This window comes from Amorphotheca resinae (assembly GCF_003019875.1).
Source record: "Amorphotheca resinae ATCC 22711 unplaced genomic scaffold M430scaffold_6, whole genome shotgun sequence".
In the NCBI taxonomy this organism is placed as follows: domain Eukaryota; kingdom Fungi; phylum Ascomycota; class Leotiomycetes; order Helotiales; family Amorphothecaceae; genus Amorphotheca; species Amorphotheca resinae.
The window spans coordinates 558,333-571,800 of record NW_020194476.1 but is presented as its reverse complement, the minus strand read 5'-3'; the positions used below and the strand labels follow the sequence as shown (position 1 = coordinate 571,800).

General features: G+C 50.0%; 4 protein-coding genes across 4 annotated transcripts; 3 read left to right on the top strand and 1 right to left on the bottom strand.

Moving 5' to 3' along the window:
* Positions 1 to 1,486: 1,486 nt before the first annotated feature.
* On the bottom strand, positions 1,487 to 5,011 carry M430DRAFT_34995 (hypothetical protein). The gene is made up of 3 exons (XM_024866657.1): positions 3,459 to 5,011; positions 2,942 to 3,410; positions 1,487 to 2,892 (listed from the first exon to the last, which is right to left on the bottom strand). The coding sequence occupies exons 1-3, from the start codon at positions 4,533 to 4,535 to the stop codon at positions 1,499 to 1,501; spliced, it is 2,940 nt and encodes a 979-aa protein (XP_024720817.1). The 5' UTR covers positions 4,536 to 5,011; the 3' UTR covers positions 1,487 to 1,498.
* Positions 5,012 to 5,083: 72 nt separating this feature from the next.
* On the top strand, positions 5,084 to 5,594 carry M430DRAFT_239756 (hypothetical protein). Its single transcript, XM_024864988.1, has one exon. It carries the CDS (start codon positions 5,180 to 5,182, stop codon positions 5,444 to 5,446), a length of 267 nt encoding a protein of 88 aa, XP_024720816.1. The 5' UTR covers positions 5,084 to 5,179; the 3' UTR covers positions 5,447 to 5,594.
* A 96-nt stretch (positions 5,595 to 5,690) lies between these two features.
* M430DRAFT_34993 (hypothetical protein) lies at positions 5,691 to 6,487 on the top strand. The gene has a single exon (XM_024866656.1). The coding sequence runs from the start codon at positions 5,743 to 5,745 to the stop codon at positions 6,346 to 6,348; it is 606 nt and encodes a 201-aa protein (XP_024720815.1). The 5' UTR covers positions 5,691 to 5,742; the 3' UTR covers positions 6,349 to 6,487.
* Positions 6,488 to 11,313: 4,826 nt separating this feature from the next.
* On the top strand, positions 11,314 to 12,962 carry M430DRAFT_42138 (hypothetical protein; the record flags this gene model as incomplete). Its single annotated transcript, XM_024867527.1, has 1 exon — positions 11,314 to 12,962. The coding sequence occupies exon 1, from the start codon at positions 11,643 to 11,645 to the stop codon at positions 12,960 to 12,962; it is 1,320 nt and encodes a 439-aa protein (XP_024720814.1). The 5' UTR covers positions 11,314 to 11,642.
* Between the last annotated feature and the right edge of the window lie 506 nt (positions 12,963 to 13,468).

Genomic DNA, 13,468 nt, shown 5'->3' with positions numbered 1-13,468 from the left:
ATTCACATTCACAAGTCTTACTCCAGCTATCATTTCCCGCCCTCTGTTCATTGATTGCTTAGATCATAAAAATCGCGAATAGCTGTCATGATATAGCATGGGAAGTATATAGTTCGATGTTGCGTTTAGTCAATTGTAGACGATGATTGTATACACCGGAAGGCTGGTAGATATACTTATGTGTATGTAGCCATTGTGTTTGGCTACCCTATCTTCTAGATACGCACATCTGTGGAAGGCTTTAGTATAGGTATTGTCTAAGGTAGATGCTGTACTGCTGAATATACACATACATACATACACCTCTCTTTTCCCTCTCTTCTTCTTCCCTATTCTTCTCCAAATCCCCTCCATCAACCCCCCCCATCCCCACTTCCCAATCCAATCCAACCCTCTCTCTATAAAATCCCCTCCCCTCAACCATTCAATAACCCCAAATCTCAAGAAGAAGAAGTGCCTCATTGCGAATCGCAAAGCCAGCCAGCCAGCCCCACATAACATACCTAACATAACACCAATTTGCACCAAAATCCCCCCCCCCCTTCCTCTTTTTTTTTGCACAAATAAATACCCCAACAACCCCTCCCATCCCCACCTCTCACCAAACAAAAACATGCAAAAATCTCTCAGCCCGCGTAGCTCAATCGGTAGAGCGTCAGACTCTTACTTAAGATTCTCTTCAGTAATCCATATAAAAATCTGAAGGCTGCGGGTTCGACCCCCGCCGTGGGCTCAATTCCCACTGGCTTGCTTTGAGTTTATTCTTTTGTTTTAATTTTATTTTTTTCTAGGATTTCTTTTTGCGACTCGCCCACCCCGGGGACCCAACCAATTCCTTCACAAACAGCGGATACATACTCAAAGTGTAGTATGATGATCTGCTGGATTCTCTATCTATCTCTGTGCTCTTTTTCTTTTCTTTTCTTTTCTTTCTTTTATATTTATTTTTTTCTTTCCTTTTCTACCTAAGGTATATATACTAAATCCAAGAGTCGCCTCTCCCAGAATGAACCGGGAAAGGGCACGCGCAAGTAGAGGGCTCGCGTATTAAGCGAACCCCTGGATTTAGATGCTGGACGGTAAGTAAAGTGATGAGGCATCAATCAGCGTGGAAGGAGATAAACCACAAGACTCCTCAGTAGCATATGGAAATCGAGGGCAGGATTTCCGTGGATAATATACACTTTGGTACTTTGATTACAATTTTCTAATTAATTGACACCTTTTTGTCCCCCTTCTTCATCAATAATCCATGCATGCGTCTAAGAACTTCACTTTTTTGTCGTCCTTCCAAATTCATTCATTCCCAGCTGTTGTTGTTTGTTGTCCTGACAATCTATTGCACACACACTCCGTCCTACCTAATATAACAATTTTCGCAACGCCAATGCACCACCACCGAGTTAAACAAATAACACCGGGCGGTCTTCTCCGCTTTCAATTTTTTATACACTCGTTTGACGAGCTTTTTGAATATAACAGACACCACTCCAACTACCTATCGGCTCCCCAAGCGTCCGAAGACCTTCCCGAAGATCTCCCGGCTCTTCATCAGATTACTGACCCTGAATCTCTCATTATCCAGATGGGCGGCGTCGCTCGCTTGTCCACAAGGGAGATGTGCTGCCGGCGCATTGAATTCCTTTTCGAGGAACCTGATTGAGGGGATCGAACCACCTTCACGAATGTAGAGGGGCTTGCGGCCTCTGGGTTTGGTGGTAGCGGAACCATTCGAAAGGGTGGGGACGGAATCAGTTGCGGACGATTCTGAGGTGCTTCGGATAGGGAGAGTGGGTTGGGAAGGATTAGATGGATCGGTCTGCTGAGGCGGATGCATCGCGCTAGCCAACGACATATAATCGCTTCCCATCGTCAACGTCGACGTGGTGGTAGGGTTCGGTTTCAAGCTAGGGCTCTTGGTCGGGGTCGGTTTCTTTTCCTCCTTGCTCCGAACGCTAGGGACACTCGCTCTTCCGGTGCCTTCGCCAATCGGGCCCCAGACCTCCATGACCGCTTCCTCGAGCGTGCGGAATATCTCGTTGTCTGGATCACCAAGCCATGCGTCTGCTTGGTTGTCGACTGTTATCGACAAGCGATTATGCGTATCAAGGGTAGCGAAGGCGTCGTTCAGGAAGGTGGTGAGGGATTTGATCACATCATCTACTTCTTGATTAGGGACGAGACGGACTGAAATGGCGGCGCTGGCATGGCTTGAGACTAGTGAGCCGTCGGGTCCTGAGACTTTATATCTGTGAATTGTGAGGTTGGGTTCTCGCCAACGCGCCATGAGGGATGCCTTCAAGGTTTCGGCTGGACCAAGAGAAGGATTGCGTCGAATCAACATTTCAGTAATATCGTCGTAGCGTTCTTCTTCCGCGGGTGTCAGGGGCAGGATATCGTCGTAGAAGCCAGGGATTTGGATACGGTTATGTAAGCCTTTGAGTTTGGCTAGAATAGCAGTGAGATCGAAGAGCGGTTCGTCCATCATAAAGCTTCCATCTACACCTGAATGGACATCGGGATGATTGCTATCCACTTTCACCGTAGCATGCAAAACACCTCTCAGGCCATAGGTCAGACAAGGAACTTCATCGTCAAGCCAATAACTGTTGGCCAATATTATATAATCGATTTCACCGATCAGGTCTTTATGTCGGCGTACAGCTTCTTTGAAGCCGCGAGAACCAGATTCTTCTTCCCCTTCAATGAGGAACGTGATGTCGGAGTCGAGCTCTTTCTTGTGGACGAGGTCTACGACCCCGTAGAGGGCAGCCATGATTGGCCCTTTGTTGTCGGAAACCCCTCGGCCGTACAAGTAGCCATTTATTCCTCTCATTTGGAATGGGTCGACGATCCATTTGCCTTGCTTATCATCGGCGGGAACAACGTCATCTGTTGGGTTTAGCACTGGTTTCATCGAGAAGATAATGAGGGGACATACAGTGACCATAAAACAGGATCTTCTTCCTTTTCCCTGCTGTTGCTGGATTGCCCTTGAATTTGGCATACACTACGGGATTATGTTGATTCTCTGTGTTCAACATCTCGGTCTGCGCACCATGCTTCTTGAATAAGGTCCGCAGGAAAGTTGCACCACGTCGACAATCCTCCGCATGATCTGGCCTCGAAGAGATAGTCTTGAACGAAACGAACTCTTGCAGCGATTTGATCAGCTGGTTGTCAAGAACCTCTGTATTGCTATAAGAACCCGGATGACAACCCGTGATATTCCAAATCGAAACCGAGTTATCGTTGGCGCCTGTGATGTATAGCTGCTGATTGTTGTATGTGGTGACTGCCGATGCCAGAATACGACCTTCGTGGGCCTTCCATCGAGTGACGCATTGGTACTTTTGGTTGAAGTTCGACGAGGAGCTTCTGTATTTGCCGTACTGTACCGTGCTGTATTTCTGGGATGTGTTAGTATTCTTAAAACAAGTGAAGCTCGAGAAACTCACTCTCGCATATCCAGTGGACCCCGCACTCCATAGATATCCCCAGCCCATTTGCAATGTCATGACGTCCCCTTTATGCGCCCTTATAACCCGGAGCTTCTGTTTGGTATCCAGATCCCACAGCTCAATGACCCCTTCAAGCTTGCTGCTGTACAGGAACGAGCCATCCAGTGCCATCGACAACACGGACTCGGCATCATCCTCACCAAGACACGCGACCTCCTGAATACCTTGGTTTTGATCGTGGGAGAGCTTCCAAAGCTTAATTGTCCCATCCCCTCCACCAGAGATCAGCATATCATCCTCGGAGTCCACCAATCGACTAACAGATCGGACCAACAGCATGCAATAAACGTATCCAAAATGGGCATACTGAATCATATGCGCCTTGTCAATCTCCAGAACGTTCCCATCATCTACGGGAATCCTCGTAATTTGGGGTCTCGGCGTTGAAGTTCCACCCGCCTGCGCTGAGTCGAAGAACCTATGGTTCCTCCGATCAGGATGTCGCTCCGGATTGGGCGTCGGTCTTGAGGCAGAGTCCTTCAAACTACACCATTGTATGCTCGTGTTTTGCGCCCCCATATATACCGTCTCAAACTGCGCCGAATACACCACGCTGAAGACGTCGCCGACATCGTACGTGCTGTAAATGTGATATAATAATTTCAGACTGTTCGGGCACCACGCATTGACAATTGCATCTCCAGCGCTGGAGAAGAGGAGTTGGCCATCTGCGGAGAGGAACAGGCAGAGTACCGCGCGTGTATGTGCTTGAATTCGATTGATCAGCTCAAACGAAGCCAAAGACCAGACCAGGATATCCCCATCCTGTGTGCCTGCATATATAAAGTGCTCCCCGACGGCGAGGGTGAGGATGGAGCTATCGTTCTGCAGATGATGCGCGAGTTCGGGTCGCCTCTCGCCAGGCTCGTCGTCGCCATTCGACACGCGGTTCGTAATCCCAGTACTGAAGGGCTCGTCGTCGCTGGGGTCTGCTATTCGTCTATTAGCACGGATGGAAGCCACAGCAACAGCATCCTGCGATGCTAGAGCTCGCGCTCCAAAAATCGAAGCCATTTGATGCCAGGGAATGTACAGGGCGGGCGAGCTCTAGAGCTGGGCGGGTGCGGCAAAGCTAGCGGGTCTTGACTCTCGAGGGACCTGAGCGAGCCTCGCCCTTTGTTTCTCTCTTTCCCTGCCAAAGAAACAATGCACGACAAAGATACAACTGAAGATTTATCGAAGGGGACGAGGGGGTGCGAATTATGGATGACAATGCTCAATCTCAATCTCAACGACGCGGCTCTTACAAGAAGTTACTCACCTGGCGTTGCCCACGGACTCTGATCGTCCTCAACCGACGACCAACTGGCGGGATCCTCGTCGTCGCTCCTCCACGGCGAACCCTGGTTGCACATTGTGAAGGCCTCTGGGAAGGAGATTCGAGTGGCTGCACAACCATTCCAGACGGCCAGTGGGAAAGGATTGTTGTCCTCGAAAGGAGTCCTGTTGATCCACGCATCTTCCATTTCGGCGCAGAGTGGCGATAATTGCGCGAGACGGGTCCATGATCACGTCTTCATATATAAAGGAGGTTCCAAGACACTGGAGACAGAGACAGGCACAAAAACAACAAAACAAATAAAATAAAATCATCTACACGGGGGGCAAATGTATAGGCCGATCTATCCACATGGCCCTGCGTGCGGTGGGCGGGTGCTATGCTTCCCCGCGGCCACTACAGTCTCGCACATTTCTCTCTCATGCAGGTCCTCTTCCTCTCATCTCGTACGTGTCGTCACTTATTTACCCACAGTCGTGCCCGCGGCTGGCTGGATGATGCGTGGCTGAATGGGATTGTACGTCGTGCAGAGCCACACCGCTCGTGCTCTGCACATACATCCTACATACTGTGCCATCATACATACATACATACTGTATACATCAATCATCGAAGCCCCGAAGGCTCTCACAAACGGATCAGATAACCTGCTTTGCCGTTAGTAGCGGCCGCGGAAGCTGGGTCTCCCAATCGGCCATGATGGAGTCATCAACGCCAATTCCGGGGCAATCAGTCTGATCTGCCCCAGTACGTGAGTCATGTTTCTATCAAATTTCAACTTTCACAAACATCATGTGATTTCAGGACTTGGCAAACATCGACAATCATGCTTCCTGATGGGTATAAATATCTGCATCCCGACTGTCGAAATCTGACCTTGGATCCTCATCCACCATCACAAAGCGTCAGTGACTTTCTCCAACATCTCATCTTCCTGAAAAGATGGCTCTCAACGTCAATGTTGATATCCCCTTCCACCTGAGAGATTGTTTCAATAGAAGCCATGGACAGATTGCAAATAATGCGACGCTGGTAGGCGAAGCAGGGAGGGTGCTAACATCGAATAATCGACCCTCCAGGCGCAATTCGGGAACTGAGTCCTGCGATCAGGACACTGATGCTGTTCTAGTACAGCCCCTTGCCGAGGGACTTCCAGCCGGAAATGCCACCCTCGAGAACATGAACAGGACTCTTTGCGGCATTGCGGAAAGCATCGAGTTGATGTGGTATGCAATTAGGGCTCGTCAGCAATTCGATGACCGGCCACGCAACGATGACCGGCTACGGAACGATGACCGGCTACGGAATTTCCCTGGCATCTATCACCTTCATGACGTCCAATTTGGGGATCTTCCAAGATGGGCTGGACGGGAGAGGGAAAACCGAGATTACAGACCCGGAGTCGACCTTCATCGCGGTCGCTCCCCCCCTCGGGCCTTCGGATACAGTCCGGAAAGGCCGAACAGGAATCCCGTTAGATCACCCGAGTTCAATGCTGCCCGTCCTGACACAACGCCAGCTGGAGATGCCGGACAGAGGATATGGTAATGAGCAAATGATGCAGTTTGGTCAAATGACCAGCGCGCGTCTTCCTTTGGCCTACTGGCCGCGCTTATGTTTTTTAACCTCGACATGCAGAGGGAGTGTCTAGATAGCAGATTACCTAGGTAGTAACCTGAATGCAAACAATGTCTTGATTTCAAAATCTCCATCTTATGCAACCAAACCACAACAGACACTCAAACTCTATGAAGCACCTGCCAACTCTCCATGTAAACCTTTCTTCGTCCCCGTTATGTTATTCTTCCTTACCTATCTATCATCATCAACATCCATCCATTTCTCACCCTCTCACTAGGCTTCGACAAAATGTTATTATTCTAACAGTGGCCATTCCTGAATATGCTCTTCTTAAACTCTCCGCTGCCCCCGCGAATTCTGGGCTTGCTACTAAAGGAGTTGTCGGTACGGACATTCATTCCTATTATCTCAATCCCCAACCCACCCAAACCCTCCTAACCTAATCTAACAACTCGAAACCAAGCTAGGTAATTCACCCACAGCCACAGTCCATAAACACATCTCCTATGCTTCCCTCCTTCCACCTTATCCGAGGCTACCCTCCCTCCCCCCCTCCCCCAAACAAAAACGTATAAATTCAACCCACAATCCCCTCCCCTCCCATCTTCCTTTTCCAATACCAGACAGAGGTCCACCTCGTACCACAGATCCTCTGTGGGCTTTGGACTCTCTCACCTCAGGAAAGCAAATGAGAAATCAAGGTCTCATATCTACATCGAGATGTCACTTCGACGCGTTCCAGGACCTATCTGGGTTGATTGATGCTGCGGGGTGGGTGGGGTAGGGGAGGCTAGGGAGTGAGTGAATTGAATTTTGGGTAGGAGTTTTGTTGTGAAAGGGGGTTATTTGTCGTTGCGAGAGTGGATTTATCGTTGTGAATCTCAGATATAGCACCGCCTTATTATCTTATCTCTATCCGCCTCCTCCTCCGCCTCAGCTGTCAAGAGCCGACGCCGACGTCGGATGCGTAATGTGCGCATCGCATGGTCCACAACTGAGCCGTGAGAAGGTAGCCGAATAGAATAGACTCACAAGATGGTAGGTACACGTCGGCATAATCAGGATAGATATCTGAAGGGTGGAAGCTGGCTGGTCTCTGCTAACACTTTACACGGGACTTAGGAGGATCATCAGGGGCTCGCATTCGAGAGTCCTGTCGCGAGCTATTGATTCTCTCTCTGACTTCCGCCTAGTCAGTCGTCTTTATGATTGATTGATTGCCTTTCCTTACAACGAACTCTGCCAGATCTCCCCTGGAGTCAACCCATTCCATTAAACAAACCCATCTCGTAGTAATCATCAAAACCTGATCTACTACTGCCTCGCGATCCTTGATCCCGAGTGGGTAGTATTTCGCGGTGACTTTCTTTGGTTTTTTGCCATGCTGTCAACTAGTGATTGATAGCATACGCTCATCCTCTGGTATACGAATTGGGTGGGCCCTTTTTCTTCCCAACATGTGGCTGGCAAATTCGTTAATAAGGCCCTAAAGCTGCTGCGTGAAGACGGGGTCTGTATTATAGATGTGAATGCCCTTTAGCATTGTGATTTCCGCTAGGCCTTGAGATGCCGATGGATAGTCGGGAGGTAGTTCTTTGAAATTCGGGTCCTGTGTCGTGGCAAGTCCCCCAAAGGGACTGCCTGTATGCGGAAATGGCCTCCTCGGGTTGAAGCGCGAATTCTTTAGCCATGAATGCGGTACTCTGCGCAAAGTAGCGCCCTTCTTCTTCTTCAAGCTCGTTCAGAGTGCCGAGACGATATGGATCTAGGACGTGCTCACATTTCTAAGTACATTAGGCAGAAAGATGTAGCGTTCCCACGCAGATCAAAGAGATGGATTCAATATGAATCTGTTGTCTTCTATATGCTGGTTTTGTAACAGTACATGCAGGGAAAGAAAGAGAGAAAGGGTAGTGGGATGACTAGTCTAAGTGTAGTGGCTTAAGGCCGCTCGCTCACACAACCAATGGATTCACTAGAAGGATAAGCTTGTTAAGCAGCTCAAGCTGAATTGCTTCTAGCTCCTGACTCCCGGCTTTCGTAACTTGACGTGTGAGGACTTGGTAGATATACTATCTTCGTCGTGATATAGGTCTCCGTGTGCGAAGCAGCGCCAAGTCTGCTTCCTACTCGTGCTTCTTTTGCTTCTCGTTGATGTAGCGTTAGTCGTATTCGTATTTCCTCTCTCCTTTGGTGAGCTTCCCGACATTCGTCCTTATCTCTTGGATGAGCTTCTCGTCGACCCACTTGCTCTTTTTACTCATCAAATGTGGTGTGACTCCCACAAAACCTTCGGGATGCTAGCTAGGCTTTCCTGTTAAGACAAAGCCGCGATGAAACAGGTATCTCAGGGATGAACTAGTACTACCTGATACGCAGAGGAACTCTCAACCTAGAACAGAGAAGATACCAGGTGATTCATGAACCTGTACATAAAGCGAGCCTCGAAGAAATGATAATACAGGTTTCAATATGAAACACCGATTTGATAACCAAGGAGTCACGATATTGGTTCAAGAAAGGAGGAAAGAACGAGGAAGTAAAGAGTCACAATCGTACGACAGGAAATCGCCAGCGTTGCCTTGTTCTTTTGACGGAACTAATCGTCCCTCGCACAACACAGCCTTTCGGTCCGTACTTGGGAAAACAGCAAACCAGCACGAATCTCGATGCCGCCTTCGATTAGGTTGTGACAGGTAGTCACTGCAACTCTTGTCCATGGGAACTGTGCGAATGATCACGAGGACTGCTACACTGATAGAAATAGAAATGAAAATATATGGAGTAAGCGTAAGGTGCAATAGTCCTACAGTGAGGTCTAAGGTCCCCCTGGTCTCAACAAGGGTGCAAAAGGTCTTTGCAAACTCAAACTGTCAAATTCTTTCTGCAACTGCTCCTTGTAAGACTTCGCATTTTTGATTATAGTCTTTTGTCTCTCTCAATCGTTATCTCAGGAAGCAGTCCAAGAAAGATCATCTACAACAGACAGATAGTCTACGAATCATCAACGCACAACTTGCAATTGAGAAACGAAAGTAGATGAGTCTCGCAAGTCAAAGACACTACCGGGCCGAGTAACAAAGGCCAGAAATGAGATGATACAAGGAAAAACCGCAAGGAGCAGAAAAGTTGACAAGTATGAATATCATCAAGGGTAAACATAGCACTCGCTCAGGCGGTGTCGCTAAAGGGTGCGCAACTCTGCGTCTAGAGGGGGAAAAAGCAGGGAAAACTGAAAAAACATTTTAACACCTGAGATCCCATCCCTTTACTTGGTAAAGAGACGGTCAAGTATCTCGTGAAAAGAAGCATCACGAAGCATCACTAACGACCACGGATGCTTTAGTCCAGCTCTGAGCCAGCCGTGGAAGTCCGTACAAGCACCACCTCATCGCTCTTCATACTCATGAAGGCTCGAGCATCTCCCGCCGAGTGCGAAACGAGACGCCGTCATTCCTTGGCAGCTATAAATAAATAAAAATTAATATAATATAGCTGTCAGACTGATGGTGGAGTACTTACTGCGAATGCAAGATTGCATACAGTCGGAGAAAGAAGAAGTGCAGAAGGGGGAGATGGAAGTCGTATAATCGTAGCGAAGCGGCGGTCGAAGCTTGTTTCTGATGAGTGAGACTTTCTGCCTTAGATCCAGGGGTAGAGTAAGGCTTGATGCCTGGTGTCTCAGGCACACATGCGCTAGGGGTCTAGTCTGTGCGCCACCCTGCATTGTACCGCCACAGCATTGTGCGCCACACCCGATCTGGTCAAGGACGGGCGGGAGAATGTCACCGTCTAAGATTTCAAGACTCTTCAAGACAGCCTCGAATATACCAGAACAGGCACTGATAGACCAGTACAGCCTCCAAGATACCCAAAGCAGTGAAAACAGTAGTACGGAACAACGGCAAGGACAGAAACAGACTCACAGTCCAGTAGTCCCAGACATCAACGCATCCGGCATAGTGCGTCCGAAAACAGAAGTTCTCTTGACTCTGTTCCCGTCGAGCCCCTCCGAGATTCTCATCTCAGCCTCCCTCTCTCCAAGCCTCCTCCCAGCCAATCAATGCCGCTCTCCCGCGACGCCGAAGAAGATTCAAGCTTTTCGCGGCGGATCCTTGCTTATCGCAGCCAATGCGGCCAGATCCGCTGAGCTGAGCACGCCGTCCATTATTCTTCGCATGCTGCATAATCGATCCGATCCTCGAGCGAGGCGCAGGGGGCTCTCTTTTCCCTCCCTCGTACCCCTTGCTGGGGGTTCAGACCACTACAGTACGTAGGAGACACAGCTGCTCTCACGACGAGGTGTTTCAAGGCGCGCGCCGAGCGTCCAATGCCTTCTACCAGAAACATTCCCCCTGGCGTCGTGCATCAGGAACAATGTTTAGCAAAACGATGTTTCGAAACCCCTGAGCAGCGATGGCCAATCGTCCGGTCGCTGCCCAGAGATCGATCCTGGAGTGTGGGGTGCCGGAGTCGCACGCCGAAGATGCAGGTCCCGTCGGTGCAATACTCATTCGCGTCATTCGGTCGTTAAGCCCGCGCTGCGCGCCTCTCCCCTGACTGAGATCCGCATCGCGAAACCTCCTTCATAGGCCCAGGGAGGCTGGCCGCTCAGTCGCATTAAGCTCTAGTAGATTTTCCGATGTGCGCAAATTCCTCGCGACGAGAAACAAGCCTTGAAGATGCCGTTGTTTCGTTATTCCAGTGGCGGTCAGGCCGCTAAGAAACCTGCTAGGAAATATTGTCGCGAGCGAGGGGTTGGTAACGCCGGATCCTTTTCGACGCCTTTTCACACGGCATCTTCTCCAAGGGGCTCTATGCGCCCTGGTCCTCCTGAAACTAGATCTCCCTTTAACTCGCATTGGGAATGACTCGAGCAGTTCGCTCCAAGATTTAAAAGACCGGTCTTCCACCATCTATTCTCCCAGCCACTGTTCTCTCCACCCGTCTCTCCACCATCACCATCTTTCTTTCTTTCCTTCAACCAGCCCTCGAAACTTCCAGCCTTGTCAGGTACAACAGCTTCTTTCATTACTCGCAGCAGTATTTTCCATCTTGTATATATTCTGGTTGTCGAGTCCTCCATCTCGATCCTTCATTCCACATCAGATCACATCAACGAACACAATCACGAAGACAGTCACGAACACAATCACGAACGCAGTCACGAACGCAAACGCAACAACAAACACTTACAACAACACCCTCATATCACCTCTTATTCAGCCGGTCTGAATAAAAGAAAAAAGAGTATCGCCAAGATGCAGTTCACCACGCTCTTCGCAGCTCTGGCCCTTGGGTCCGCAGCCAGTGCACACATGGCCCTCCAGTACCCGGCTCCGTTCCGAGCCGCTTGGAACCCCAACTCCGATCAATCAAAGATCGACTACAGCATCACATCGCCCCTCAACTCCGACGGCTCCAACTTCCCCTGCAAAGGCTACCAGGTTGACATGGGAACACCCGCTGGCGCCTCTGTCGTCACTTGGACCGCAGGCGGCTCCTACAACTTCAGCGTCGAGGGCGGCGCAACCCACGGCGGGGGATCATGCCAAGCTTCGCTCTCGTACGACCAGGGGAAGACATTCAAAGTCATCCACTCCTACATCGGTAGCTGCCCTCTGTCGTCCGGCGAGGACTTCAAGTTCACAATGCCCGCCGACGCACCAACTGGATCCGCAATGTTCGCTTGGACTTGGTACAACGAGATCGGCAACCGCGAGATCTACATGGACTGTGCATCAATCACCATCGACGCAGGCAGCGGAAGCGCACCAGCGGTCAAATTCGCTGATCGTCCTGATCTCTTTGTCGCTAACCTTGACAATGGCTGCACCACAGTCGAGGGCAAGGAAGTGCAATTTCCCGACCCAGGACCATCTGAAGACGTCACCACCAAGGACTCGGTTTCCGATGACTCGGGATCTTTCACCGGAACCTGTGCCGCAGTGAAGGGTATCGGCGGCGGATCTGGATCTGCCCCGTCTGGCTCTGGCTCTGGTTCAGGTTCTGGTTCAGGTTCTGGATCCGGATCCGGATCTGGTTCAGATTCATCCAGCCCTTCGCAATCCTCAACTCCAGCTGCAAGCACACCTGCTCCAACAACAATGTCGACTGTTACCACCTCCGCGGCGCCCTTCACGTCGACTGGTTCGCACGCGCCCGGAGTCTTCGCAACAGTCCCAACCTCAGCCGCTGCCTCGTCAACGCCTAGCCCATCAGCAGACAGCCTCCCCGCAACCACACCAGCGGCGAGCCCCGCAGCTGCCTCCAGCACCGTCGCCGCGGCTCCCCCAAGTGGCACCGGGTCCGCACTCGGCTCCGTCGCAGCAGGCACTTCCTGCACAACCGATGGAATGTGGAACTGCGTCGGTGGTAACTCGTTCCAGCAATGTGCGAGCGGAACCTGGTCCGTGGTGATGCCACTGGCGGATGGCACCTCGTGCACACCAGGCCAGGCAGCGAACATCAACATCGCTGCCATTTCGAGGGTCAAGCGAAACGCGCGACGCAGCTTGGCGCAAAGCAGCGTGAGGAGGCAAGTGAGAAGAGAAGCAGGCGCGAACATCTGGAGGGCATGAGAGAACATGAAGAAGAATTCGAAAGAGAAAAAAAAACGGAATGGGATTTTTATGAAACGAAGGAATGAATGACGAAACCTTCGAGGCGTCTTGTATTTGGCTTTGATATATCCAGTGGTAGGAGCTAGCCTCCTCACCTTTTGTTGTACATATATTTGGTTTCTTGCGGAGTTTGGGATAGGATAGGATAGGATAAGAAGAATGACGAGAATGATCATCCTGGAATTAACTTTTTATCTTGCCAATGTGATATGTTTGATAAATGCATCCAGGCAGGATTCTGAGATCGAGGGACTTGCCTCTTCTCCTCTCCTTCAGCTATCATGATACTTATCGGCAACTGAAATCTGGAAAAAGTCAAGCAATCACAACTTGTGCTCGACAAGGATGAACGAGACATGGCCCGCATAGTGAACTTGAAGGTTTCTGAGTGAAACGCTGGGCAGAAGTTTATAGAAGGTAAGCGGTGAGGTACGACTCGGATCACCTTACCCCTATTATGTAAG

Coding starts and splice junctions, on each gene's coding strand:
- M430DRAFT_239756 (XM_024864988.1), top strand. CDS start 5,180: ATGCTTCCCCGCGGCCACTACAGTCTCGCACATTTCTCTCTCATGCAG.
- M430DRAFT_34995 (XM_024866657.1), bottom strand. CDS start 4,535: ATGGCTTCGATTTTTGGAGCGCGAGCTCTAGCATCGCAGGATGCTGTT. Junction 3,411..3,458: donor GGTCCACTGGATATGCGAGA/GTGAGTTTCTCG, acceptor AACACATCCCAG/AAATACAGCACGGTACAGTA. Junction 2,893..2,941: donor GATCCTGTTTTATGGTCACT/GTATGTCCCCTC, acceptor TAAACCCAACAG/ATGACGTTGTTCCCGCCGAT.
- M430DRAFT_34993 (XM_024866656.1), top strand. CDS start 5,743: ATGGCTCTCAACGTCAATGTTGATATCCCCTTCCACCTGAGAGATTGT.